This window comes from Astatotilapia calliptera, chromosome 7, assembly GCF_964374335.1.
Source record: "Astatotilapia calliptera chromosome 7, fAstCal68.1, whole genome shotgun sequence".
In the NCBI taxonomy this organism is placed as follows: Eukaryota; Metazoa; Chordata; class Actinopteri; order Cichliformes; family Cichlidae; genus Astatotilapia; species Astatotilapia calliptera.
Genome location: NC_137428.1, coordinates 25,494,608 through 25,519,700, shown reverse-complemented (window position 1 = coordinate 25,519,700; position 25,093 = coordinate 25,494,608). Strand labels below are relative to the sequence as shown.

Sequence of the window (25,093 nt, the reverse complement as noted above, 5' to 3'; positions counted from 1 at the left end):
TCGCTCACGACAAACGTAGCTTTATATGGTCATGAGGAGCGTGCGATGGGTTCCTGCATCCTCCAGGTTTACATTTGCCTCAGCTCTGTTGATAGTCACCGACGTCTGTAAATGTCGGGGGAAAATTTAAAAAGAGAGAGAAAAAAATGTGGTCTCATGGCCCTAATATGTATTCAGGGAATTGTTTTCTTTTCTCAGGAAAGGAAGTGAAATTGAGATCCAGTCAGGAGCAGGAAAAAAGCTTTTTTTGTGAGGGCTTTCATAAACGAGGGCACTGACGGAGATCACAGAAAGTTTATTTCTATTTTGACTGTTTAGAAATTTACAGACAGTTTTTTTTTATTAAAAAGGCTACTTTTAATGTTGAAAATATTCATAACACTAAGCACAATATGGATTGCAAGGCATAATCGTTTTGAGGAAATCTTTCAGATAAGTTCCTCAAACTTTTGTTGTCATGAGAGAACCACAGAATATGTTTAACTTCTACACTGAGAAGTGATCAGTTCTAAGTTTGCAGAAATGTTTTATTCTTTTTTTCATTATGACTCTTAACCTGAAGAGTTACTAAAATGTTAAAGTTAACAAAGACATTTATTTAATAAATTATCAGAAAGTAGATCTCTTCACACACACACTTAAACAACATGAAATTAGTTTTGTGCATTGTGACGACCCCCATGTTGGTTTGTTTTTATAGGTCATGTGATACATGTGGACCGAAGGTGGCCTAGTCGGGTGATCCTATTTTCTTACAGGCTTGCAGGGAGTCCATACAGAAGAGGACAGGACAGGACACAAAGAGTCACCAGGACTGCTCCTTATATGCCACAATCAGCCCCTGATGAATGAAAACCCTACAACTAAGCCATGTTAGCTCCATGCCAGGGTCACATGACCTACCAAGACAAACTGATAAGAGGGTCATTACATCATCAAGCGTTCAACCATCTATGTATCTGCTCATCTTTTGGTGTGAATTGCACAAAATTGGTGATATCCATCCATCCATCTCTTGTTTTTTCTCTTATCTCACTTTTTTTATTTAATATAATGGTGTTAGATATTAAAATTATGGTGCTCACAGCTTCAAAAACTGTCTTTGAAACCTCCCTGGCTCTTATCAATCATAACAACCCACTTATGGAAAATAAATCCACCATAACGAGCAGTTTTGTGTGGTTACATTTTCTTTTTTCTAAAGTGCACCAGCCAATTGCATCACTTTGCAGAAGGAAGTGTGCCACTGCACAACGACGTTGTGACAGGATGTAAACACCGATTGTTTCCCCCCTTAGCTGAGGTGTGATATTAGCTTTTGACTGGCTGATGCAGTTAGGTCGAAAAGACATAGTTCCTGCATAAAACTGCTCACAACACCATGTGAGGATGATTTCTTGAAAAAGGAAATTTGCAATGAGTAGCAGAAGTCAGTTGTAACCTGGTTCTGGTATATTCAAGACAAGGAAGGCAACTCTACAGTAAATATCTGCAAACACCGGCACATCAGGTGGACAAATAGCACTACAGGCCAGCAGAACAACATGTAAATTTGACTTGAGGCTGAACTGTCCCTTTAAGCGTTCAGCCACCTGGATAGTTCTTGTAAACTGAACAGTGTCTGAACAGAGCAATAATATCCCTTTGCACAGCAAGTCTTCCTGTCCCCTGTCGTAAAGTGAAATACCAGCAGGGCTCAGCTCCGGATGAAAAAAAACAAAAAACAAACTTTGATCACTCTTCATCCTGTGGAGGCTAAAGTCATGCAAAAAGCACAGACCTTGTCAAATACCACATGCAGTTACAGGCACTTGCACATGAAACCGTGAATGTTTGTCTGTTTGTGGTTTCTCTCTTCCTCCACTGAAATACGGCAGGTACTGAAGCAAAACCAGTAATATCAAAGGGGAAGCAGGAGTTTATTAAAAAAGCAGCTATTTCCATGCTGACTGATAGCAAACAGATGAAAGCATAGTAAAATCCATCTACACGTAGCGATCATTCTCTGGAAGGAAGCTGCTGAGAGTCAGATTATCTCCCACCTCGTCATCGCTGTCTTCAGCCCTTGGCATCACCAGGACACCATTGGGCACCGGATTGTGCTGTCTCGTATAGTTGTAGCTCCTCTCGGGCAGCAGAGCAGAAATGCACATCATTTCCGTTTCCTTTTGAGGTTTGCGCTTGCGCTTCCTCGATGACAGTTTGGCGCAGAGGACAATGGTAGTAAAGATAAAGATTGTGCACACCAAAGCCAGGCAGGCGATGACAATGAGGCACTGCTTCACCACGTTCTGGGTCAAGCAGGGTTGAACCTCGGTGCTGGGGGTTGATTTTGAGATTTCACCGTGTGGCGATTTAGTAGCTGGGGCTGGCTTAGTTATTGGATGTGGTAACACCGTGGGCCTACGGGGGAACGGGATTATTGCAATGGTGGAGTTGGGAGATTCAGTTGACGTAGAGGTAGCATTTGACTGTGTGGAGATAGAAGAACTCGAGGCAGAAACGGACTGAGTTGCAGATGAAATCTCAGGGCTGGTTTTCAGTGTCTTGGCTGTTGTGGGGGGCAAAGAGGTGGACACCTGTGGCACACGTGTTGTCTCTGAGATCGACTCTGCCGTCAATGGGCGTGCAGTAGAAACTGAAAGGCTGCTGAGGTTCTGAGTGCCTGGAGCTGCAGTAGATTTCTCAGAAGAGAAAGTGGATGATAACACTGATGTCATTGCAGACTCAGTGATGGATGTGGGCTGTGGAGAAGACACAGCTGCTGTTGATGAGAATGTTGCAGGAGCAGTGGTGTCTGGCGCTGTGGTTGACTGTGGATGGGACCCGTCCTCTGCATGTGTTGTTGTTTCTTTCATGGTCACTTGGTGGGTGGGTTGAGTTTCAATCAAAGCTGTGGAGGTATGAAGTAACTGCGGAGCGGAGCTGCTTGGGACTGCTGCTGCAGGGCTTGTAGGAATCAAAGTGACTACACTGTCAATGGAGCTTTTAGTTTTGTTACTGATAGCTGCCGCGCTAGTTTCCACTGTGGTTACCACTGTGCTCTGTGCCGCTGCAGAAACAGTAGTAGCTGCAGGTCTGTGAGTTGTTCCCCACACTGCAGGGTGTGAATCTGTTTTATTGTGAAACGCAAGTGCAGTTGTCAGCTGGGCGCTTGTCTTGTTGGGCTCAACAGTGTAGGTAGAACCACTGGTTTCTGGGGTGGAAGCAGCCACGATGAATATTCCCCATAAAAAGGCTGGAAATGTCTTCATGGCAAGGAGTGTCATAGCTGCGTTAAACCAAATCTGAAATTGCAGAATAAGTTAAAAGTTTAAAAAAAAAAGATACATGGAAAAAAGATACATGGGAGGAAAAATCATTGTGTCAAGTGTACCAGTTACATCGTGTGATGAGGCAATCATGTGTCTGTCACCACACCCTTTGCTTTACGTTCACACCAAAACTCAAAAGTATAGCACTGAATATTAAATGTGAAAACTTTTAAGCAGACTGACAGAGGATTCACATTTTGTATTTTCAGTCAGAGAAAATTCTAATCTTTAAAAAACAAAAACAAAAAAACAAACCAAAATGTAAAATATGTAGAGAGAAATAAAATCTGATAAATCGGACTCCTGTGCCAGAACTTATCTGGCACCATTAAACATAACGAGATAAGCGGTAGATCCTTAAGTCAGAAAAGTTTAACCACAGCAGTGGACGTGTCTTACCTGTCTGCAGGTGGAACAGAGCACGGGTGAGGACGAAAAGTGATAAAAGTTCAGCTCATTTCAGCCACTCTCAGAGGACAGTCTCGCAGTACTGACTGTAGGTGCTTGACAGAAAGAAGAGAATAAAAGAAAACAGGAAATGTTCACACTTTTTTTTTTTTGAAAAACCCAACACGGCACTATGTAATGTTTTCAGATACAGACAGTTCCTTTTGAAGCACACAGCTTAAGCTTGCATCAGCCAGGAGGCAAACCGTTTCACAACCTTGTCTCGTTTTTATCATTTATATAAAAAATAACATTTGAAGACATAACCAAGTCCTGTCAGCTATAATCGGGTATGTAGCAGAAGATCTGTCTTACCTTTCTGATGGAAAGCTCAGAATGGATCAGTTGTTGCTCTTTGGCCAGTCTGATTACTACTTCATCTAACGTAACAGGAAGTACTCAGTTCTGCAAACTGCTCAGATGCTTCCCGCATGTCACCCTATGGTCACATTTCTGTCTAAGATTTAAAGCTACATGTCATGCGCATATCATGGTTAACCACAGCGACAGGACACAAAGTTACATATAAACGTATATACGATGGATGGATCGTGTGTAATAGACGGATACCTGATTTGGTGTCTTATGATTTGAAAGCCTGTCACCTTGTAACAGTCACCTCACAAGAAGCTTGGACACCCACATTTGCACGCTGGGGAAACTGAAATGCTCATCTTCTGTGGAAATGATAACTGTCACTTCCTGTACTGGTGAGTCACACTGAGATGTGGCTACAAAAAAAGCAAAACGCAAGCTTTAAAAGACAGTGACACAAAAATGAGATTTTTTTTTGTTCCGTTGCCAAGAAGTGAACAAAACAAACAAACACACACACACACACACACACACACACACACACACACACACACACACACACACACACACACACACACACACACACACACACACACACGCAGTTAGATGATTACATGTGGCTTAAAATAATCCATCAATATTGGCTAAATCTCACTGTCAATATCTACAGTTTGTCTTCTATTATTGTATAGTGGATATTTATAGCTAGGTGCCAGTGCTGTCAGATATTGTTAACCTGCTTTAGATGAGAAAATTCACTGAGTAAAACTGTAACTGCATACAGACTTTTTTCTTGTTGGATTTTTTGGAAGAAATATTAAGACTAAAGCTGTGCAGCTGTATCTTCTAGATCAGACTCAAAATTGTCCAATCATGGCCATACACTGTACTTGTGTAGTGCCTTTTCGACTTAATACAAACACGTCTAATTGCTGAGGAAACTTCGACATGCACACTGTGGGAGCCTTCTGATCAGCTGCTCCAACGCCTGAGCAGCAGCTGTCTGAAGTGTAGCACCATGCTTTTAACCAGTGCTTTATTTTAGTTATAAATTTTTTTCTGGAGCCAACAGTGATCATACCAGGTGTGTTTAAAGAAAAAAAAAAGAAAATCCTGGAAATCAGTCCAAAAAAACTAAAAAAAAACCCTAGTTTTTTATCTGGCTGATACCTCCTTAATAGTCACCTCTGGACCATTTTAAGTGTTCGTACTGTTTTTGCCACTATGCATACGTTATGGGCCTCTTGTACCCGTGCCTCTTCATAATGGTAAGCCTCCAGCTTTACTAACAAGAAGTGGCCAAAGCCGCAGAGAGGCAGATTTGGAAAGTAGGTTTAAGGTGGTTTTGTTGTGGATGAAAAAAGCTCACTTCCTGGGCACAATGGTGGGCTGGTCTGCACAACAACTAAGGTTGTTTCCTTCTGAATGCCCTGCCCTCCACTCAGGGCGCACTGACAGCCAGTGTTGAAATTCACAGTGCATGACCCTGTTAATTGTATTAAAAGATGATGCGTACGCTCTTGACCTTACTCCTTGTTCCTGGAAATGCTGGACTCTTCAAAGTTACAGTTGGAGAAACTGGGGTCAGTTTGAAATAAACAAGTTTGTTGCCGTCTAGAGAAATGACCTTCAAATTGAAATCAGTTAAGGTTTCTGATTTGTATGAGAATTATTCTCATTTCCAGAACTTTTTAATCACACCGCATATTTAGACATAGGGTGGATGCTAAATAAAGCAAGCACCATCCAAAAGCTCAATTAATTAACAATTAATTAACTCAAAGTAATAGACTGATTAACCACAAGAATTTCACTCACTCACTCACAGTCTAAACCACACAGCAGGCCATAATATTACAACTATAACTCCAGTAATGGCACCACCAGCACAGTCAGAGGTTCAGTGACTCACAGACAGCGGTTTTACGTGCAAATATGTGAGGAATGACTCGCTTTTGAAGTGAGCCACAAATGGCCATTAAAGAAACTGCGGATCACCTCCAAAGTCGCAATTCAAGCTTGTCTATGTGCATAGATATTTGGCCATGCAGAGTGAAGGACTCCAGGTATACAACATCCGCAGATGTGCAAAAACCCAACATTAAGTAGCTCACAATGGCTCTTTGTGGATGATGTTGTGCACAGAGCTAATGCTGATTGGTTGAAAATTGGGCCTGAACAGTTAAGGGAGAACCACTGGAGTTAACCACTGAGGAGAGGCACAAAAACCATTTAAAAAAAGACGAAGAAAAGACCATACAGGGCCTGCAGTGGACACATTTAGTTATCTTTAACACTCAGTTTCACTTGAGCTCTTTGCAAGTTTGAACTTCAGTCGTCTGAGTGATGGACCAACAACAGCACAAACACAAATAGCTCACAGTCCAGTTGGTCCACCTCACTTTTTTTGCCCCCTGCTGACAGTAAACATGTTGACAACGGTCCACAGAGCTGCGTGTTGGCTCTGCACAGAACTAACCCATAACTGTCCCTGCCCCTTTATACTAAAACAGTTGATCGCAAACATTTTTTCTGACATTCCCCATCTTTACAAGGGTCAAGGTATTTAAAGTCAACACTACAGCAAAACCAAATTCTTGTTAATTTTCCCTTTAAAAAAATCATTTTAGCTCAGCTTAGCATAGGTTAGTCCTCCACTTCTCCCCTGTGTAGGCTCTGTGCTCTGCCCTCATAGTTTGAGAACCTCTGTTCTGAAAGCAGAGCCCAAAGTTGGAGCAGGAATCTAGTCCCTCCTCAGACCACTTCACAGGTTACTTTAGATTTAGAAAAAACATAGCCTGACCTTTTCTTTAAAGCATCACAGTGCCAAGGGGCCTCCTGGATTATCATTATTGGTCTATTTACACATTAGAGAATTGTAATAAAGGTGCTGGTCAGCTCAGAGTACAGGTTAAATGATCTTGATGATCACGGGGGCCCACAGGCCATTGTAGTGCTAGCACTGGTACCAAGCCTGGATAAATAGGAAGGGCATCCTCCATTAGACTTCCATTGACTATCAGCTGAGGCCTACAATAACAATGACCACCAATGATACTGCTGTGCTAGTGGAAGCTGTGCTACTGTTGACTAAAAACAAAGGAGGAGAGGAAGAAGGTATGCATGGAGGCAGCGAGAGAGGAGGGAAGACAGGAGTGTGGAGGCGAGAGTGATTTGAAATGTAGGGACTACAAACGACACAGAATATAGATCCGCCAGGCAGGAGGAGAGGAAGACCACAGAAAAGATTCATGTACATGGTGAAGGACGACATGTAGAGGACTGGAGCGAGGGGGAACAGATGGAAGCAGCCAAAGGAAGATGATTTCAGCCAAGTAACAACACATTTGAATGCTAAATGTTGTGAAATAACTACAGCTGTCATAAGCAAAATGGAATCTGGCAACCTTGTGAGATTACCTTGATCTTGTAAACCTGAGATGTAAGAAAGTGGTAGAAATGCTAAATAGTATCACACTTACAGCAGTCATCAAATGTCCTTCTTGCCAACAGTGACTGATGCGCAGTGCGTCTCCAGATGAGGCCTGTAAAACTAGCCTGAAATGCTACGCTTAATTTTTCAGTGTGAGAACTTGAATGAGACAGCATGATGGGTTTGGATTGACGCACCAAAAGGATCAGAATAAACGGAGGCAGGTGGAGGGTTCCCATGTGTAAAATCTTTATTATGTGCACAGAACTGTTCGTCAGGGGGAGGGGTTTGAGTGAAACACGAGCTGGGTGAGTGGTCCCTTCCCAACACCAATATACACTGGAGAGGGCAACCTTTGACCCTTGACAGTGACGAGAGGCACCACTACATTTGCACAACATTTACACCAGAGAGATGCACCCCTCCCACCCCTCTCCCTCGATTAAAACCCCAGTTAAATTTAAAGCCCAGAAGATCAGGAATAAAATGTTTTTTTAAGAAGGGATTCTTTCACATTCATAAATCTGATGGATTATCATTGAGCAAACTGATGGGAGGAAGAAGCATATACTGTTTAAAAAAAACAAAAAACAATCCAGGTTGTTTGTCATTCTACCAGGCTGTGACTGGAATGTACAACAGGAGAAAGAAAACAAAATGTAAAAGCAGTGCATGAAATGGCACACAATCCATATTTGGCAACACAAAAATGAACAATGGAAATACTGATGCTACATACAGTTGTAGAGTACAAACGTTACATAAGAACCACAATTTGAAAAAAACAAAACAAACAAAAAAACAAAGAAAATAAAAGAAATTAAGACTGTTCCTTCAACAAAAATGTCTTTGCTTCAGATGTGAACACGGGCTGCGAGAGTTTTTCCTTTTCCCGCCGTGCTGTCGGGGCGAAATGTGAGACAGAAGGCTTTGATGAGGAAAGATAAAAAGTTCATCTTGGAATGTGGGCTTGGAATCGTCACGGGGACGATGCCAAGCTCGATGAAGCCGAATCTGTTGAATTTGGCCGTGGCTGACCCCATCTGGTCGGTTCTCTCCCTAAAAACGACGAGTGGTCCTGGGAAGGGGCCGCGTCTTACATGGCGACCTTTGCGACCTGCTCTTCCAGTCTGGCGATGCGACGGTCCTGAAGGATGACGCGGTCCCTGAGCGACTTGAACTCTCGGAGCACCTCTTCCAGCTTGTCTTCCATTTTCTGGTCAAAAAACACAGAGTGAGTTAGCTCCATGAAGCCATTTAAAAACGTCGTTTATCATTTTAAACATTTAAACAACTTTTTGGAAACAGTGATTTTTTTTATTTATTTCTTGACTTAGAGACCCTGCAAGCAGTTAACATTTTCCTTTGCTGTCACACTCAATTGTGACTCCAACACCCGAGTATGTGCTGATCCATAATTTTAGTGAATTGTTCCAACCATAATAATAATTACTGGGATCGGAGAATTGAAAAGTCAGCTAAAAGAGGGAGCAGTAATGAGACGACGTTACACAACACAGATTCGGCTTTTCAGTCCCGACACTCACTACTGAGGATTGTGGAGAAGCGTGCTTCTGGACAGTCGGGACATTTTCCACTTTTGTGGCCGGCTTGCTCTCCAGAACATTCGTCTTGACCACTTTCAGGTCCCGGTTCTTTGTGGAGACGTAGCCATCTTTCAGTGAGATCAGGATGGGCCCACCGTTCTTGCCCGCAAACCACTCCTCCGCCTCCAGGGAGGGATCAGGGCCGGCCGTGTCTGGGTACAGGTCGTCCTGGAACAGATCCGACTGGGCAGGTGCAGATGATACAGGGAGAGAAAAAAAACAAAAACAAATGTTGAGGTGTAAAAGTTAGAGGACCTGGTCTTTAGAGCAGCAAAGGAAGCACAGCAGGCAGGTAAAGCTATATAAACAGACTTACCTTACGTGGGACTGTCATGATGATTGGTTCGCATTTTCTCTCGTGTAATTTGTAAAACCTACAGAGAAAGTTAATATTAGACAAGAATACGAGCTGTCAGAGGAGCAAAAATATCAAAAGAAGTCCTACTTCTAGTTTCTAAAGCAGGGCCAGGGACTAAAATTGGCCTGACAAAGACTCCAATCCGGACAATTGGACAGCTTTAGAAAATATAAAGGGGGACATAAGCTTGGGACTTTTAACTGCATTTTCATAAGTTTTACAGCTTTTCCAACTGATAAAAGCCTTCGCGCATTGATGTAATATGAATGAATGCCAAAGCAATAGACATTTAAACATTTGAATAAAAAGATGTCACTATTATAGAAGTTTTTTCCCCCCCTTATGGCTTTACAGTAAAAACAAAACAAAAACTTTCCATTATGTTAAATGAGTTTTACATGAAGTCTAAAGTGTGAATATTTTGATACTGAACATCTGTGGATTGTTGGTCACATAAAATATTATCTGAAACACAGATTTTGCTGCTTTGGGCTTAGAGTGAAGTTTGGATTAAGCTAAAAATAGAGTTATGAACTTAACACACTTGTTTTGCTGGCATAAATAACCACCACATCTACACACACACACATTTTCTATGGTATACCACAACTACATTATTTATAAAAAAAATATTCTGTGATTCCCTCAACTGTGAGTCACATCTCCTTGGGGACTTTCCACTTTGAGAATTACTGGTAAATCTAATTTGGGGAGGCTGCGGCTCTGGAGGTAGAGCAGGTCGCCTACCAATCAGAAGGTCGGCGATTCGATCACATGTCTACATGTCGAGGAACCCCAAGCTGCCCCTGATACACGCATTGGAGCGCAAGTGCGTAAATGTTGGGTGAAACGGGATTAGCCTTAGAAGAAAAAAAAGCCCTTCTATGCATATGGGTGAATATGTAGAAAGAAGGTCCTTTGAGTGCTCAGTCGACTCACAGACTTGCTCGTCTCAATAAACACGTCCATCAAAGACTCATCAGGCAAGCTGTAGTAAATTTTTGACAGAAAATAAAACTAATGATATTTCCTTTATATTTTTATTTTAGTTCATTTTTCCAATTTCAAAAAAAGAATTTAATTTAGCTTACTTTTTTAACATGTCTCATATTCCTTTTAATGAACTAAAATGGGTTTTCACATTGAATCGTAGTTTTTAGTTTATTTCTAGTTAACCTTGGACATCGAGTAGAAATATTATTACTGTACCTTGCTATTTCACATTTGTTGACATCCAGACCTCTTTTCGGCATGTACCCCATGCCCCTCTGGGGCTCCTTGGTGGAAAAGGTGTTGAGGTAGTGAACGAATGGTGCCTCATCAGTTATCTCAAAGTACCGAATGCTGCTGTCACCCTGAGGACACATTCACAGCTTAAAGTTAAGTTTGTGAAAAGAGTGATAAAGGGTAATTCAAATAAAAAGAAAAGCATTTGTAAATAAGAGGTTGATGTACCTTTCCACACAGGTAAACTATGTTGGTGTCGGGGTCATAGAAGGGCAGCAGGACTCCATTACTGGTGTCCATCTCTTGAACACATATTGGTTCATCCATGCTATCCTGGAAACATAAAATTCCTCCCATGTAGTGACAGCATAGTGTCGGATAACATTTACAGATCTAATAGATCTGCCCCTGTTAGACTTTGATTTGACTGCCCCCAGCTGGAGATGAGGTGTCATAGCCTCAGAGTACAGATAAATGCTCCTCCTGTACCAATCAGGACAGGAGAAACTGACGATGCCCCTGATATTTTGACTTGTATTATTGGACAGAAAGCAAAATTCCCTAACCTTAACATTACTTTAAAAGACAGGAGTGTCGTGAGGATAACAGTGTAATGTGATGTATCAGTGTGTTCAGTATTAAATGACTTCAGTGACATACAGTTTTCCAGAGGGCTAGCTGGCGCTCGCTCATGCGGCTGAATCCAGTGGTGAAAATGTTTCCATCTGCTAAAAAGATTGCTCTCATTGGCCGAGCTCCCTCGTGAGCTTTGTCCTTCTCCTTAAAACAGAAACACACTGGTCAGGTTTGGCGATCAATGCTTTGAAGTGAAGCGCTACGGCCCCCGAATCCCTCAGGGCTTTCACTTACCGCCACAATCTTTTTTTTACGAGGGTCAATGACGCGGACCTTCTTGTCCTTGCAGGCGGTGCAGAGCAGGCTGCCGTTGCGGCTCCAGCTGACACTAAAGATAACATCAGGGTGCATGTCCTCCAGGTTTATCATAGCCTCTCCTGTGCCCACATTCCAGATGATGATCTGATTGTCACACCCTAAAATGGACACGCACAGTGTGAGTGCACACGCCTCTTTGTCCGAGTTTATTTTCAGCACTTTACACCACACGGAGCAATGTAACGACGGTAGGGGGTCGAGATAATCGGTCAGATCTGGAGTTCAGCTGTGTGCAGAGGATGAGTTACCCATGCAGGCAGCATTACTGCACTTGGAGGGAATGGATTGTTCCAAAGCTTCAGGTAAAGGTTACCTGCGCTGAGAAGAACATTGCGTGCGGTGGGGTGCCAAGACACAATGCCAACCCTTTTAGAATGGCCCTCTAACACAACCACAGGCTCTGAAAGGGGAGATTCCAGTCCGTTCTCAGGTATCTGCCAGACCTACACCGGACAAAGAAAGTTAGAGAAAATCTGCTGAATAAAGATCTTTTTAAATAAATATTACACAGAAAGTAGTGCAAGTTTTACAGCGGTACATTAACTCCATTCTAGTTTATAACAACATCCTATTTTCTCGTATATTATACAGCACATAGTTCACAATACATAAACTGTAAAGGGCAACTGCACTTAAAGTACTGCTCTGTTAAATACTAAAGCATAAACCATAAAAACCCCAAGAAAAATCAAATGTCATGTTCTTACCATGACTGTGCAGTCCTCCGAGCTGCTAGCAATGACATGGTCATTATGAGGACACCACTCGATGTCCAACACTGGGCCTGTGTGACCACATACTGTCGGGTAGGCCTTGTCTATACGGCCAGTCTACAACACACAGCACAAGCTTATTATAAAGAGGTCAAAAAGTGTAAGCTAAGGCAGCGCAGTCAAGTCTAGCTAGCTGATAGGAGTTAAAAATAGGCAAAAATTGCCAACAGAAGCGATTCAGTCCTGTTGAATTTTAGTAGAAAACACATGTTCATTCACAAAAGTCTGTTTAATCACATTTAGTCCATTACAACCCGTAAAAAGAGCACCTAACATTTCACGATGTTTTCCAAAGACTGAATTCATTTGTGGCCGAAGTGGAGGTGGTGAACTTTGATATTCAGCTGCAAAACAACTTGCTGCAGACGGGAGATCAGTTTAATGCTTTTTGGGTATTTACTTAAAATCTGATATCCAAGTATCATTTCTGTCTTTTCCACATGACTCAAAGTAAAAGCACTTTACTCCAGATGTAGGACACTGAGCAGCAACTATAACCTAATCATCCAAGCAGCCTAAAATAATGTCAGAGCAGCTGTCCTCTGTGTGGATTATGTGTTGACTGATACAGCTGTAACATGACACAAACTGAATGCCTTTAGAATCGTGCGAATTTAAACATTGATTATCTATGGGCCAACAGCAGGGGCGCACTGAAGAGCCGGTATTCATGGTTAATTCACCATGTTCTGAATGACAGAGTGTGCTGCAACACCCCCTGTGCCTCTGGGTAAGCTTTACACTATCAGTGTCCAATTTTTGAACCAGGAACAGTTTTCTAAAAGATTTTTTTTCCAACCTGACATTTAAAGCCACAATTTTTGCCTTTGATATTAAGATCAAAAACATTTGCAATGTCATTATGAAACACCCCAATCACATCATATCCATAAGTTCAAATGGGCCTTCAGCCGAGTTCCCAGCTGCGCTGGTCTGAGTATTTAAGAAACTGCTGGTCTACTAGGATTTTCCCTGTACAACTATCTCTTGGGTTTGCAGACAATGGGAAACTATCCAGTGAGCAGAATTTCTTTGGGTGGAAATATTTTGGTGATGTCAGCAGTTAAAAAATCAATTTAAAAATAATCTGTTAATATATAACAGATCAAACCTTGAAGCAGATGTGCTACACCAGCAGAAGACCAAACCAGGTGTCACTCCTGTCAGCTCAAAACTAAACTAAAACAAAATGAACCCAATTTACACAGCTTCCACAAAGTTGGACAACAGAGTGGAAAAACACTTCTTGCTCTGATGAGTCTCAGTTCAGGTGATAGAGTTAAAATTCAATCTAAACAACATGGTGGCCATCACGCCTACTGGTGTTGGCCAGAGGGGCCGATGGCGCGATATGGCAGCCTCGCTTCTGTCAGTCTGTCCCAGGGCAGCTGTGGCTACAACTGTAGCTTGCCTCCACCAGTGTGTGAATGTGAGAGTGAATGAATAGTGGAATTGTAAAACGCTTTGGGGGTCTCGAAAAGCGCTATATAAATGCAATGCATTATTATTATTACTAGTACCTAATAAAGAGGCCGGTGAGCATATCTAGTTATAGAACTTAGAATTTCTTTGATGTTGCGCCCAGACAGGTGCTGCTTATATGCAAACATTCTCTCGGTAGATCAACTAATTGGTGGTCACTGAGATCCCCCCCAATCTTGTTTTTCTTGCAATTATTATTGGTGAACTCCGAAATGTAACAATTACATATATTCTTATTCATGAGGTGCGTAAAGTATAACAGCTTTCACACTGTTGTTCAGTAGCTGTTTCTATCTATTCAGTGTTGTCGTGGTGTTAGCTTGTTTGGCCAGTTCTGAATATGAATTACCACTTGGATACTGTGAGCTGCATTTAAAGTGAAAAAACGCTGCACTATCATATCACATGAACATCATTTGAGGGACATTTTGTAACAAAATGATTTCCCACCACAGCGGAAGAAAGAACATCACAGATCACATCACACGACTGCACACTTCTATTCTCTCTTATATCATTTAAATGGATCTGCCATCACAACTCTTTGACACCGATGGAAGCAAGGCATCTCACCTTTTGGAGAGGAAGTACAAGAAAAGCACCTCCCCCGCTGGCCTCTATGATGATGGCGACAAACTTGGGGTTGACGGCACAGAAGGAGCTATCCCACGTGACCCTGGACACGCGGATGTCATCGTAGCACTGGTCGTTCCTCACGGCCTGGCCGAACACGTGACGGAACTTGCTCTGTCGCACAACTCGCCGCATCATATCTGCAGAGAGGATGTCAGGGTTTTGTGCATTTTGCAGGCAAATGTTCTAATTAAATGACGACAGTTTGCTACACAAGTGAAAACCAAGTGGCCTCTTGGTCTGCACAAATCTGACAATTACCTCAGATTTGTGCAGACTGGTAAACGCACTAAACCAAAGTTACCTCGGGGTAACTTTGGTTTAGTGCCAGCACAGACTCTCATCTCACATTATGCTCATTAACAGTGACTAAATTTGGTCCTGTGCATGCAGAGGAAACAAGTCGGCTCTACCTACTGGCAAATGCTATGAAGTTAAACCATAGAAGAAGACGCATCTTGCATGCCGAGTGTGACACGTACACATTAGATGGGTATATTAAAAACAACCCAAGGCGGTTCATTTCAAGTCTTAAACATGTACATACAAAATGTATTTTGGGTCTATTGATTCAGATGCAGCAACGAAAGTTCAGCCCCGTCATCGCGGATGTTATATTTTTAAAGTGCTGCATCAGTTCCTGTGAGCACACCACAGATGGCCTGTTGTTGCTCCAAGATTCTGGCTATGATCTGAATTGTTGATGCACGCTGGAGCTCTGTGTGTCTTTAAGCACATTACCCCCGTGTCTTCAGCCCAAGTCATCAGGTAGTAAGTGCAGACATCTCATGAAGTTAACCCTGGCTTGTCTTAGGCACAGTCTATTGTAATTCCTAAACTCTCGGTATTCAGGACTTTTATTCCGTTTTAGTGACAGGCTTTATTGTATAATTATGTGGGAAACATCCTGTCTCAGGACAGTAATTAAGGTGCCAGTCTGAACCGACTGAGCGTTACACAAGCTGCAGGCTTTCTTTTTTCCCTCTTGACATCCACAGGTCTGTCAACACACCAAACCCACCTGCTTTCACACGTCGAGCCACAGATTCTGAAAATGGAAAGCTGAATCACGCATTATTTTTGACTACCATCATTTTTTGGCAGTTTAGTTAAAAAAAACAAAAAACAAAACAGCTTTGCAAATAAGTTTTCCAGAATTTTACTGATTTTAAAGACATTTAAAGCAGAATGAGCTGCTCCAGTCTCACCAATCTCAATGTGTCAAGATAAGATTGACGCTGTAAAGCCCATTATACACCCACACTGAATAGATGTCTTTGATTATTCAGGCTGGTTAGACTTCAGGACTGTGCGCATGTGTACAGATCAGGACTGACTGACACTCTTCTGTAGTTTTGCTGCATCACGTATAATAATGTGGCTGCTTTTTAATTCATATTTAGTGTGTAAATAACTACCTCACCAGCCACAGTTTATACTGCCCATATGGAGAGCACTGATAATGCCTTAAAAGCACTTCTATCTGCAAATATTATCACACCTTTGTGCAATATAAGGAAGTGGTGAATTGCTCTTCCTAGAAATACAATGCTTGCTCTGGAAATTCCCATGGCAATTCCCAAAGCTGCAAACACTGACCACATTGCTGCAGGGCTGCATAATGCTTGAACAGCAAAGCGCTGCTGTTTACAGCCCATCGGAACAGCATGTTCCCTCAGTCAATATTAGATCTCCATTCAGCAGCAGTCACCTTCACTCCACATATTCACCTGACGAGATGAGATGCCTCACAACCCCGCAGGCTTTAGTTGATGCTACTTATTTAAAATGATGCTCTCTGCCCTCCACCACCCAACCCCAGCACACACATCACTGAGCGTCATGATGGTGGCCTTACAGACAGCAGAGCACACAGTATTTAGCCTTGACGCTGCAGGTAAAGACTAGTGCTAACATTTTGTGGTCCGAGAGTCAGAAGGGGGACAGTTTGGTGTGTGATGCTAAAAAGACTCAGTCAGCAGCCCCCCAAGGTGTGTGGCCTCCCTGGCTGCTATACTCACAGTCTGGGCAACTGTGATTAAATGGGTGTGTGCGATACTGCCACTTTAAATCCAATTCAGCTTTTGTTTATAATAATGGCCACATACATGGGATATATATTTTAAAATTAAAGGCTGAGTATTTCATGTACGTCGTATTCATTGGAGGCTCCGTGCTAGCGTTAAACAAAGGTTGCTGGCTAACGTTAGCCGACACAACCACAAAGCTCCGCATGTCCCCTCCGCCCCCCGCCCTCCTCTTTAAATCAGTTATATTAATAATTTTATTTAGCAGTCAATGTTCACTTGTGATTTTAGATGACCTCTTCAGACTCTTAAAAGTAGATAGTTACCGTTATTTAAAAGCTTTACGTGCCATTAGCAAACCGGCTTTAAAGAAGAAGAAAAAGAGGATGGGGGGGTGGACATGTGTGTTTTGGTCAGTATAGGGTTTTGGGGGAACATTCCCCAGAGATATCCAAGAAACACAGCACTAAGCGAAGTTTAATCTAAGCTTTAACCAAATACGGTGTAACAGACTAAAATTTATACGGTTCAGGGGAAGGTGATAACCGCAGACACTGTTCCGCCGCACTGCCGGGGAGGGGGGGGGGGAGCTCGGCAGCTGTGCCGGTGGGCCGGGGCTGGGTCACCAGCAGCGGCGGGCACGCAAGCGTTTCACCGCCAGCGAGTAGGAGGCGACGGGCGGGGAGTGTTTTTCCTCACACATGCGGGTTTGTGTGTGGTTCACTCAGCGTTTACCGGGGACGAACTACCGCTGCTCTAGCTGGGCAGCGCGTTTTGCATCCTAACGGCTAGCTGCTAACAGTTAGCTGCGGTGGAGCTCTGCCAGCTGACGCAAGTGCAGATATTTCCACCCAAAGGTTTTTTTCCCCCCTTCTTTTTTGGCTGCTCCCATTCTCAAACCCATCCAACGAGCTACACAGATGCTGCACAACAAACCACTGATATATAACACGCAAAATGCACAATGTCACTCTTTCTTACCTCCTAAATCTATGCAAGATTTTTCGTACGCACGGGGAAGGGGAGGGGGGGCAAATCAATCACAACTCATGAATGTGGTAGTTTAGGCGGGCCCTTATCCTGCAGGACGTTGCTAGTATCCCTTGACTTCACCACCAAAAAAAAGAAAAAAAAAAGAAGCCCAGCCGCAATGCTCTTATTCCCCTTTCTTCACTGCAGATGGGTAGCCAGAGGCAATTTAAAAAAATCTAGTGGTATTTCAGGATGCCAGATGGAAAACAGAGCATCTCCAGCTCGGTCCTCACCTGCGGAAGTCTAGTATTCGTCTATTCTCATCTCGTTATTGAATTCAATAGAATACGCTGACGACTGGCTACGGCACATGCGCAAATGAAAAGTCGGATTTTTTTCTTTGCTTCTGATTAAATGGGATGGGGTTTGCTGGAAAACTGGGTGTCTTCACTGTATCCGCGTGTTTCTGTTTAAGGAGACATTCTGAAAATATTCGTTTAGCGCAAAAAAATGTGGAAAAACAGGAGCATCTTTTGTGTGAGGGTCCCTCCCCTCCCCCTCCGTCCCATTCCTCCCACCTACCAGCTTGTCCTGTCCAAAAACATGAAAAAGAAAGGACGAGCGCTCATTTGTACTGTTCTGTACTTTTGGTATTGATCCACTATCAAGTAAATACAGGGCCAGTATTACCGATACCAATACTTTAAACCTATGCGGACACCTTATGTTTAATAATCATTAAATCACTGTGATTTTTTACTTTCCACAATGCCTTTCAATTTTTTATGTAGTTTGAAAGGGGATTTTTGATTTTTTTTTTGATTTTTTTTTTTTTTTTTGGAGACCAGGAATGTAAATATGCCTTTCTTTAAAGCACTTTCGGACAACCTTCGTTGTTTCTGTTATGCTATAGGTACTATAGGCCATAAATAAAATAGACGTGACAGTCGGCACAAAAGGTTCGGACATTTTTCACAGTGGATGTTTAAGGTGTATTGGTTTCATCCTATCGCGTTAGTATCCATCCCATACCAGTGTTGGTATGGATACTATCGATATTTGGATTGATCCGCCGACCTCTCGCACCCAGTCTAACAAGGGGAATCAGCCATTAAATGCTGCCTTTGTTGAATTAAGTGACTATATTTTCACTGAACATATTTAACCTCCTAAGACCTGAACTCTTCCACGACATGCATTTTTAATTTCTCTTTGATATTTGGGCATATTGGGGCCTGATGAATGTAGAAACAAAGAATTTTTGTTTTTAAGAAAAATGAGAGCCACATATGAGGATATTCATTTAAAATTTTGATAGAACAGTAGCAGTATAATGTCCTTGTAAGTGGATATCAGGCCCATGTAGAGCAAAATTTAGTATTTTGGTCTAAATAACCCAAAATGTGATGTCCACATATGTGGACGGCAGGTCCTAGGAGGTTAAAGCAAAGTACAGATGAGCTAAGTACAGATGAGGACACAAGTATCATCTCCTCCCCCATGAGATTGAAAGTTTTTGTCAAAATTTTCTAAACAAAAACTGACCTTTTTATTGAGCCACAGCACAAACCACTGGTATGCAATGATGTGCTTTAATGTTATAGGTTGTAAAATCAAGTTAAAACTGAGGGTTATCTTCCAGTTTACACACAGTATAAAAACACCGGCAAGGGTTTGACCTGTCACTTGAGAAAACATTGTGCCAAAAACAAAAGAAATCAGTTTGGGCTTGAGAAAAAAAAAAGATTCTCTCAAAGCAGGAGATGGATATACAAAGTTATCACAGTGTTGCCAAGCTGGAATGGGAGCTAAGGTGGGAAGCACAATATGTCAAAGACTCTGGAAAGAAAATTAGAAAAAGACACGAATAAAGACCCCAGAACAACTGCCAGGACATCAGTGAATGACTTAGCAAGGTTGAAAATTGTAGTCTCAAAGAAGACAACCACTTGAACCCTGCACAGGTAGGGACCGTGAGGTTGCAGAGCAAGAAAAATTCCACTTCTGCAGAAGAGACTCCTTCAAACCAGAGTTAAGTATGCCAAGGACAACCTGGAGAAAGATTATGAATAATGTAAATGTGTTCTTTGGTGAGATGAGACCAAACCAAACTTTGGCCACAGAGAAGGGAGAATCATACAACCCAAAGAACACCGTCCCTATAGTGGATCATGGTGGTAGAAGTGGGCATTCTTCAGTGTGTCTGGAACTGGACAGCTCATTAAGGTGGGAGCACTCATGAAGAAAAAGTATGTGTGAAGATTTTGAAAGAAAAACTCAAGCAGTCAGCAGCAAAACTGGATCTAAGTTGTCGCTTTGTCTTCCAACACGACAACGACCCAAAACATACGCCGCTTCACGTGAAGAACTACCTCCACATTACTGATGTATTGCACAAATGAGAAAAATCTGTGGCATGAACTAAAGAGCGAGGTTCATGCCACAAGACGATCAAATCTGGACGAGCTTGAGTGATTTGCCAAAGAAGAATGGGCTGGATTTGCTGAGGAGATGTGTGTTTGACTTGTCCTCATCTGTAGATGTTTGTGATAGAACCAGTTTCCCTTATTGCTAGTTGATGCCTAAAATAAAGGGTTCAGTTGTTTTTATGCAGTCTAGTAATTACATGTCTGATTCAATTTTTTTTAAAGTTGTTATTGACCTTTGGGACAGATAAGAAAGTAACAGGCCTATTTCAGGCCTTTCATTCCCATCATCATGTCTTCATAAAGGTCAACACTGACTTCTCATTAATTTCTAATGCTGCATTTCCAATTTCTTTTCCCGCTTGTTACATAAGGACAAGGGCTTTGGAGCCTATCCCAGTATGTGTCAACAGAAGTTGGGGGAAAATCATGGACAGTTTCCAAGACTGCCACTGGGATTATAAGGTGGTCTATTATATTAATATTCACATTAACACCTCAGGGTTAAAACTAGAGTATGCGGTTTGTGACTGCTGTTCATTACCTAGACCTTATTGTAGACTTCTGTTTCACTCAGCATGAGTAAAAGGCTTGCTGTAAATAGAGCTGTAAATAGAAATGGAGCTGTTTTTGGTTATTGCTTTTACCTCTTCAAAGAAATATCTAGCTCCACTACTCATCAGCCTCCTGCTAACTCTATCTGTCAACTGTTTACTCCTGTCCACAAGAGTTATGACGTTAAAGGTCAGACTTAAAACCAAAACAAACTACTTAAAGAGGCCAAAAGGACACTTCTTAGAGCTGCAGGAAACTGCAGCGAATTCTTCTCTGGGTTATCAAATGAAAATATATTATGGAAACACTTTCCCTCCAAATAACTGGCACTCAAGCACATCAGTCTTAATCAGCCCATCGTTATGTAGACAACCATGACCTTACTTTGAACATAAATGTTTGAATTGATCAAACGACACTTCTAGTAGATTTCATATACCACGAGATAACTATTTTAAGTGAAAGTCAACATTACTGCTTGCATAAATGGTTTGATAGAATATATGTAAGAACTTACCTTTCTTTGGAGACTGTTGCACTTCTGCTGGCCTTTCTTTGGATTTCTTTGGGACATCAAAGGCGTTCTTCATTTGGGATACTTTGATGCTCGGACTCTGCTCTGACACACGAACTGGAGCTTTGGACCCTTCAGGTCCCCGTCCGGCTTGATGTCTCTGCATTTGGTTTGCTTCTCTGATAATTTTTGCCACAGGCTTGTAGGAACCAATCTCACTGCCATTCCCTGCATCTCTCTCAGTGCTGCGATCACTTATATCTCTATGGTAAGCATAGTTAACGTGGTTATGGTCGCTGACCTGTGTGTGGACTGTTTCAGGTTGGACCTCTGGGTCTATTTCTTTTTTCCCTGAAGACGCAGGGTTTGGTCTTTCACCTTCATTCTCAGCTGTGACCTCCGGTTTGGGAAGTGTCTCAAATGGATTCGAGGGCTTTTGTGCGTAGGGTGGAGGTGACCATTTACTTCTGGTCCGTCTCTCTGGGAATACTCTTTTCTGCCACATGTCCAAGTTTTGTGTCTCTTCCTCTGGAGACAGATTTGCCATTCGCACACAGTACTCGAAGTCAATCATATCTCCATACCGGTCATCCATGTGCCTCAGTGAAAGATGGTCCCAAGGGCTAAGGTCAGCAGAGAGTCGACGAATGTTAGCTGGCACAGTGTAAGTGCCCTTTTCATCCCACAGTAAGCACATGTCCTGATTAGCTAGAGTGCTGCACGGAAGGTCTCTGTTAAAATGAAAAGTGTGCCTCCTCTTGACCCTCTCCTCTGAACGCAGGTGTTCCTTTCCTCGTCTTTGCACATCTGTAGACATTAACTGTGCAGTTTTCAGCTTTATAAATGGATTTTTAGGCTTTTTGGGAACCGGTGGCGGTGGACCTTTGATTTTGGGCTTTTCTTTTGTCACCGATTCACCTTTGTTAGACGTGGCGTCTGGTGCCATTGTTGAACTGACCGCATTTGTGTCAAGCTGCTTCATCATTGTTGTGTCTCTATTGGGCATCACATGAGTTAAAGGTGGAGGGGTGATGACAGCAGAGAAGCAAACAAGCTCGCTCTCCTTCTTTAGGCTTGCGACCTGTATCTTTCCATCACAGCCTCCATTCTCTGGCAGAGGAGGACTAGGGATCAAATCACATTCTTCCACTGTAAATGGGGGATTGTCTTGCAGTAGCAGTGTTATAGAGTTGGCTGCTTTGCCAACATCTTGGCTGTCATCTTTCTTGGTGCATGCTGAAACAATGCCCGTGACCCCTGCTTTAGCCCTCTTATACACAGCCCCAGCAAATCTGTTCTGGTACGACTGATCCACTTGTTGTCTTTGTGCAAGAAACCCCGAACTGTGGCTTTCCTTATCCTGACTTTTGGATTTGTTTAGCGTTGACAGGTGCTCCTGCTGGATGTCAGTAGAAACTTTCTCCTTGGTGTGGTCTCTCAAGTTTTGCTCCCCCTCTGCTATTCCGCTACCAGTTGTCTCACTCTGGGCTCCAGCTCCAACACAACCAGCTCCTTTTAGCTGACACCTGCTGCCTGTCACTTCAGCCAAACGTTGACCCATTTCCCTCTTAAAACAGACCGTGGGTGAAGTCCTAGCATGTGTGTCAGCTCCCATTAAAAGCGTGTCAGAGTTTCCTCTGCTTTTCTTTTCATTACCCTTTTCCCGAGGGGTATTCTTGGAAGGATGTACAAAGTTATCGTCATTGCAGATATCTGGTGTGTCTTCCTTACTTCCTCTTTTATTTAGTGATTCAGGCTTTTCTGTGTTTATCCTGTGCCTCAAAACAATATCGTTTTCCCTTTCCGGTGACGTCCACGTCTCATCCTTCTCAAGAACCACAAAGTCTTCCTCAGTAGTTGGATTGCATGTGGCTGATTTCTCCATGGCTGTAGTCCCAGCACAGGCCACAGCCTTATTCTCAGAGCCTTGCTTTTTGCCAAACGTTTGTCTAGTCTCCTTAGCCCTCGGGACAGTTTTTGACTTCTCTGTATTTCTACTTACTCCACCCACCCACTCTGTCCTAGTGTTCAGAGGGTGCTCCTTCTGACCTAGAGGCCTGATTGGCTGCCCACTTTGAGGGTCTGTCCATGGAGATGTGACTGTGTGCTCCCATGCTTTCCCAGTGGCTAGGCTGCTGCCACTGATCCCACTAATCTCACCAATACCCCGCGGGGTGACAAAGCTGCCATCATCCTGCTGTTTGCCCTCGTCTTGTTCTGCTACCTCTGTCTGCTGTGTATCTCCGGTTTGCTCTGAACAGTCAGAGTTATCAAGTGAGTCTTCGTCTTTTTCCGACAGCCTCTCCAGCTTCTGGCCCATGGCTGTTGCTCTGTCTTAGCATTAGAAAAAGAGCGTTAGGGACACTTCAAGATTCAGCATGGCATAATGAAGTCACGCGGATGGCTTGCCTGCCCATCCCAGTGAGATGAAATCACACAACAGACGCTACCATTATCAACTATCTTGAGTCTTTCTCTATTTTTGCATAATCTTCTGCACTGTTCACACCTGCCCTCCTGAGGCCTCTCTCTCTCTATCTCTTCCTATTCTGTCAAAGAGGAATGCTGTGGCGGCTATAATTAAAGTGGGTCTGGCTGCTGCCAATGAGTCAGGAGGCCAAAAAGGAAACACGACGAGTTATATAGGAGGTCAGCTGCCAGGTGCCAAGGTCAGACAAGGCAGTCTGAACAAATCTAATATCACTGAATAAACACATAACACCTAAATCACTACATTAATAAGCATTCAGTAGCATCTAATCCATGTTTTGTATAATTTGTGAGTGCAAGAAAATACATTTTAGTCAAGCTTGTGCCTTTGTGAGGCGTCATGCGCTGTCAATTACTGCTTCTGAGACAAGGCGTGTTTGTGCTGTGCGTGCCTGCCTTCAGACTGTCTGTAAATGTTTGTGATTGTTTTGGTGACGGGGTTTAGAGAAAGGTCAGCTGGAATCGTTTGTCCAGGGTCTGATGAGAACAGAGTTTAACCACAGACATGATGATGGATGGTGTAAGGTCCATTATTACAAAGGGGAAAACAGCTTAACGGGCTTCAGTGTTATGTGGAATTGGTATTCTTAGCTTTCAGGCAAACCAAGTGCAAAGCAAGGAGAGTGTATTGTTGCATGAGGTAGTTTTGTGCACACACAGACTTCATTTCAAACACCAAATCACGAGCTGCCGCATGAGAAGTTTTCTCACTGAGTAATCGCCATAGTAATACGGATTTTGCTGGCTGAAAAAGGAGTGAGGAAACTGACCAAACCTCTTCAGGATTTGGAATGAATGTACTTCTGCTTCAGCCATTTCACGCCTGAGGAGCACCAAGTGGCTCATCACTTCTTTTAAGCTTGTCTACCTACCTAATAAGATAAAAACAGAACTGTTATCTTTGAACCTTGACCCCTGTTTTAGCTCCCTTCACATAAGATAAAGATTGTGTCGAATCTTTACCAATTAAAAAAAAAATTCTGTTTGTTTGAATGTAAAAATATATTATTCTATTAAATAAAGTGATGCTAAAGTGATAGCCAATGGGAAGGTGGTTCATCCAAAAATATGTTTAAATGCGTATCTAAAATTAAATAAATAATGCTCTTAATAATACTGTGAGTGTCTGATGGGAAGGTAGGATGTAATTCATCATTCATTGTTATTTCTCCAGCTCTGGTTATCTGTTATGCGGCTAAAAACAGCTCGACTTGCAGCTTTACTGTATCTAAAGTGTTAAAGTGTTATTTTGGGATGGCTGTGTTACAAGGGCAGCCGGCGGAGGCATCTGTGACACTGACTTTTAAACCCCCACCCCCTCTTCATTTCCCATTCATGTGTCTGTCATGCTTTCAATAGTAGGCACACGGTTTATAAGAGACTTGTGACTTGGAGTACCCAAACTATTAGCCTGGTCTCTGCATAGGCTTTGTTTTTCCAGTTAAAACTACATTACTGTTCCTTTAGAGTGTTAACTCACAAAGTAACAAGCTCAAATTCAAATTCAGACTGTCAGTACAACGGGATGATATTCAGATGCATTATCTAGTCTGACAGTAAAATTTC

General features: G+C 42.6%; 2 protein-coding genes across 3 annotated transcripts; both read right to left on the bottom strand.

The window, feature by feature from the left end:
• Nucleotides 1-279: 279 nt before the first annotated feature.
• LOC113027309 (uncharacterized) lies at nt 280-4,445 on the bottom strand. Of its 2 annotated transcripts, XM_026176925.2 has the most exons (3): nt 4,077-4,445; nt 3,714-3,817; nt 280-3,287 (listed from the first exon to the last, which is right to left on the bottom strand). In XM_026176925.2, the coding sequence occupies exon 3, from the start codon at nt 3,267-3,269 to the stop codon at nt 1,986-1,988; it is 1,284 nt and encodes a 427-aa protein (XP_026032710.1). In that variant the 5' UTR covers nt 3,270-3,287; nt 3,714-3,817; nt 4,077-4,445; the 3' UTR covers nt 280-1,985. The 2 variants fall into 2 exon arrangements, with proteins under 2 accessions (XP_026032710.1, XP_080160419.1); XM_080304293.1 differs by lacking the exon at nt 4,077-4,445 and having other exon boundaries at nt 3,714-4,052.
• A 3,291-nt stretch (nt 4,446-7,736) lies between these two features.
• On the bottom strand, nt 7,737-23,372 carry coro1cb (coronin, actin binding protein, 1Cb). Its single transcript, XM_026173883.2, has 11 exons — nt 21,041-23,372; nt 14,484-14,683; nt 12,363-12,485; nt 11,969-12,098; nt 11,572-11,753; nt 11,362-11,481; nt 10,930-11,034; nt 10,684-10,829; nt 9,433-9,490; nt 9,057-9,299; nt 7,737-8,725 (listed from the first exon to the last, which is right to left on the bottom strand). Exons 1-11 carry the CDS (start codon nt 23,355-23,357, stop codon nt 8,606-8,608), a joined length of 3,744 nt encoding a protein of 1,247 aa, XP_026029668.2. The 5' UTR covers nt 23,358-23,372; the 3' UTR covers nt 7,737-8,605.
• Between the last annotated feature and the right edge of the window lie 1,721 nt (nt 23,373-25,093).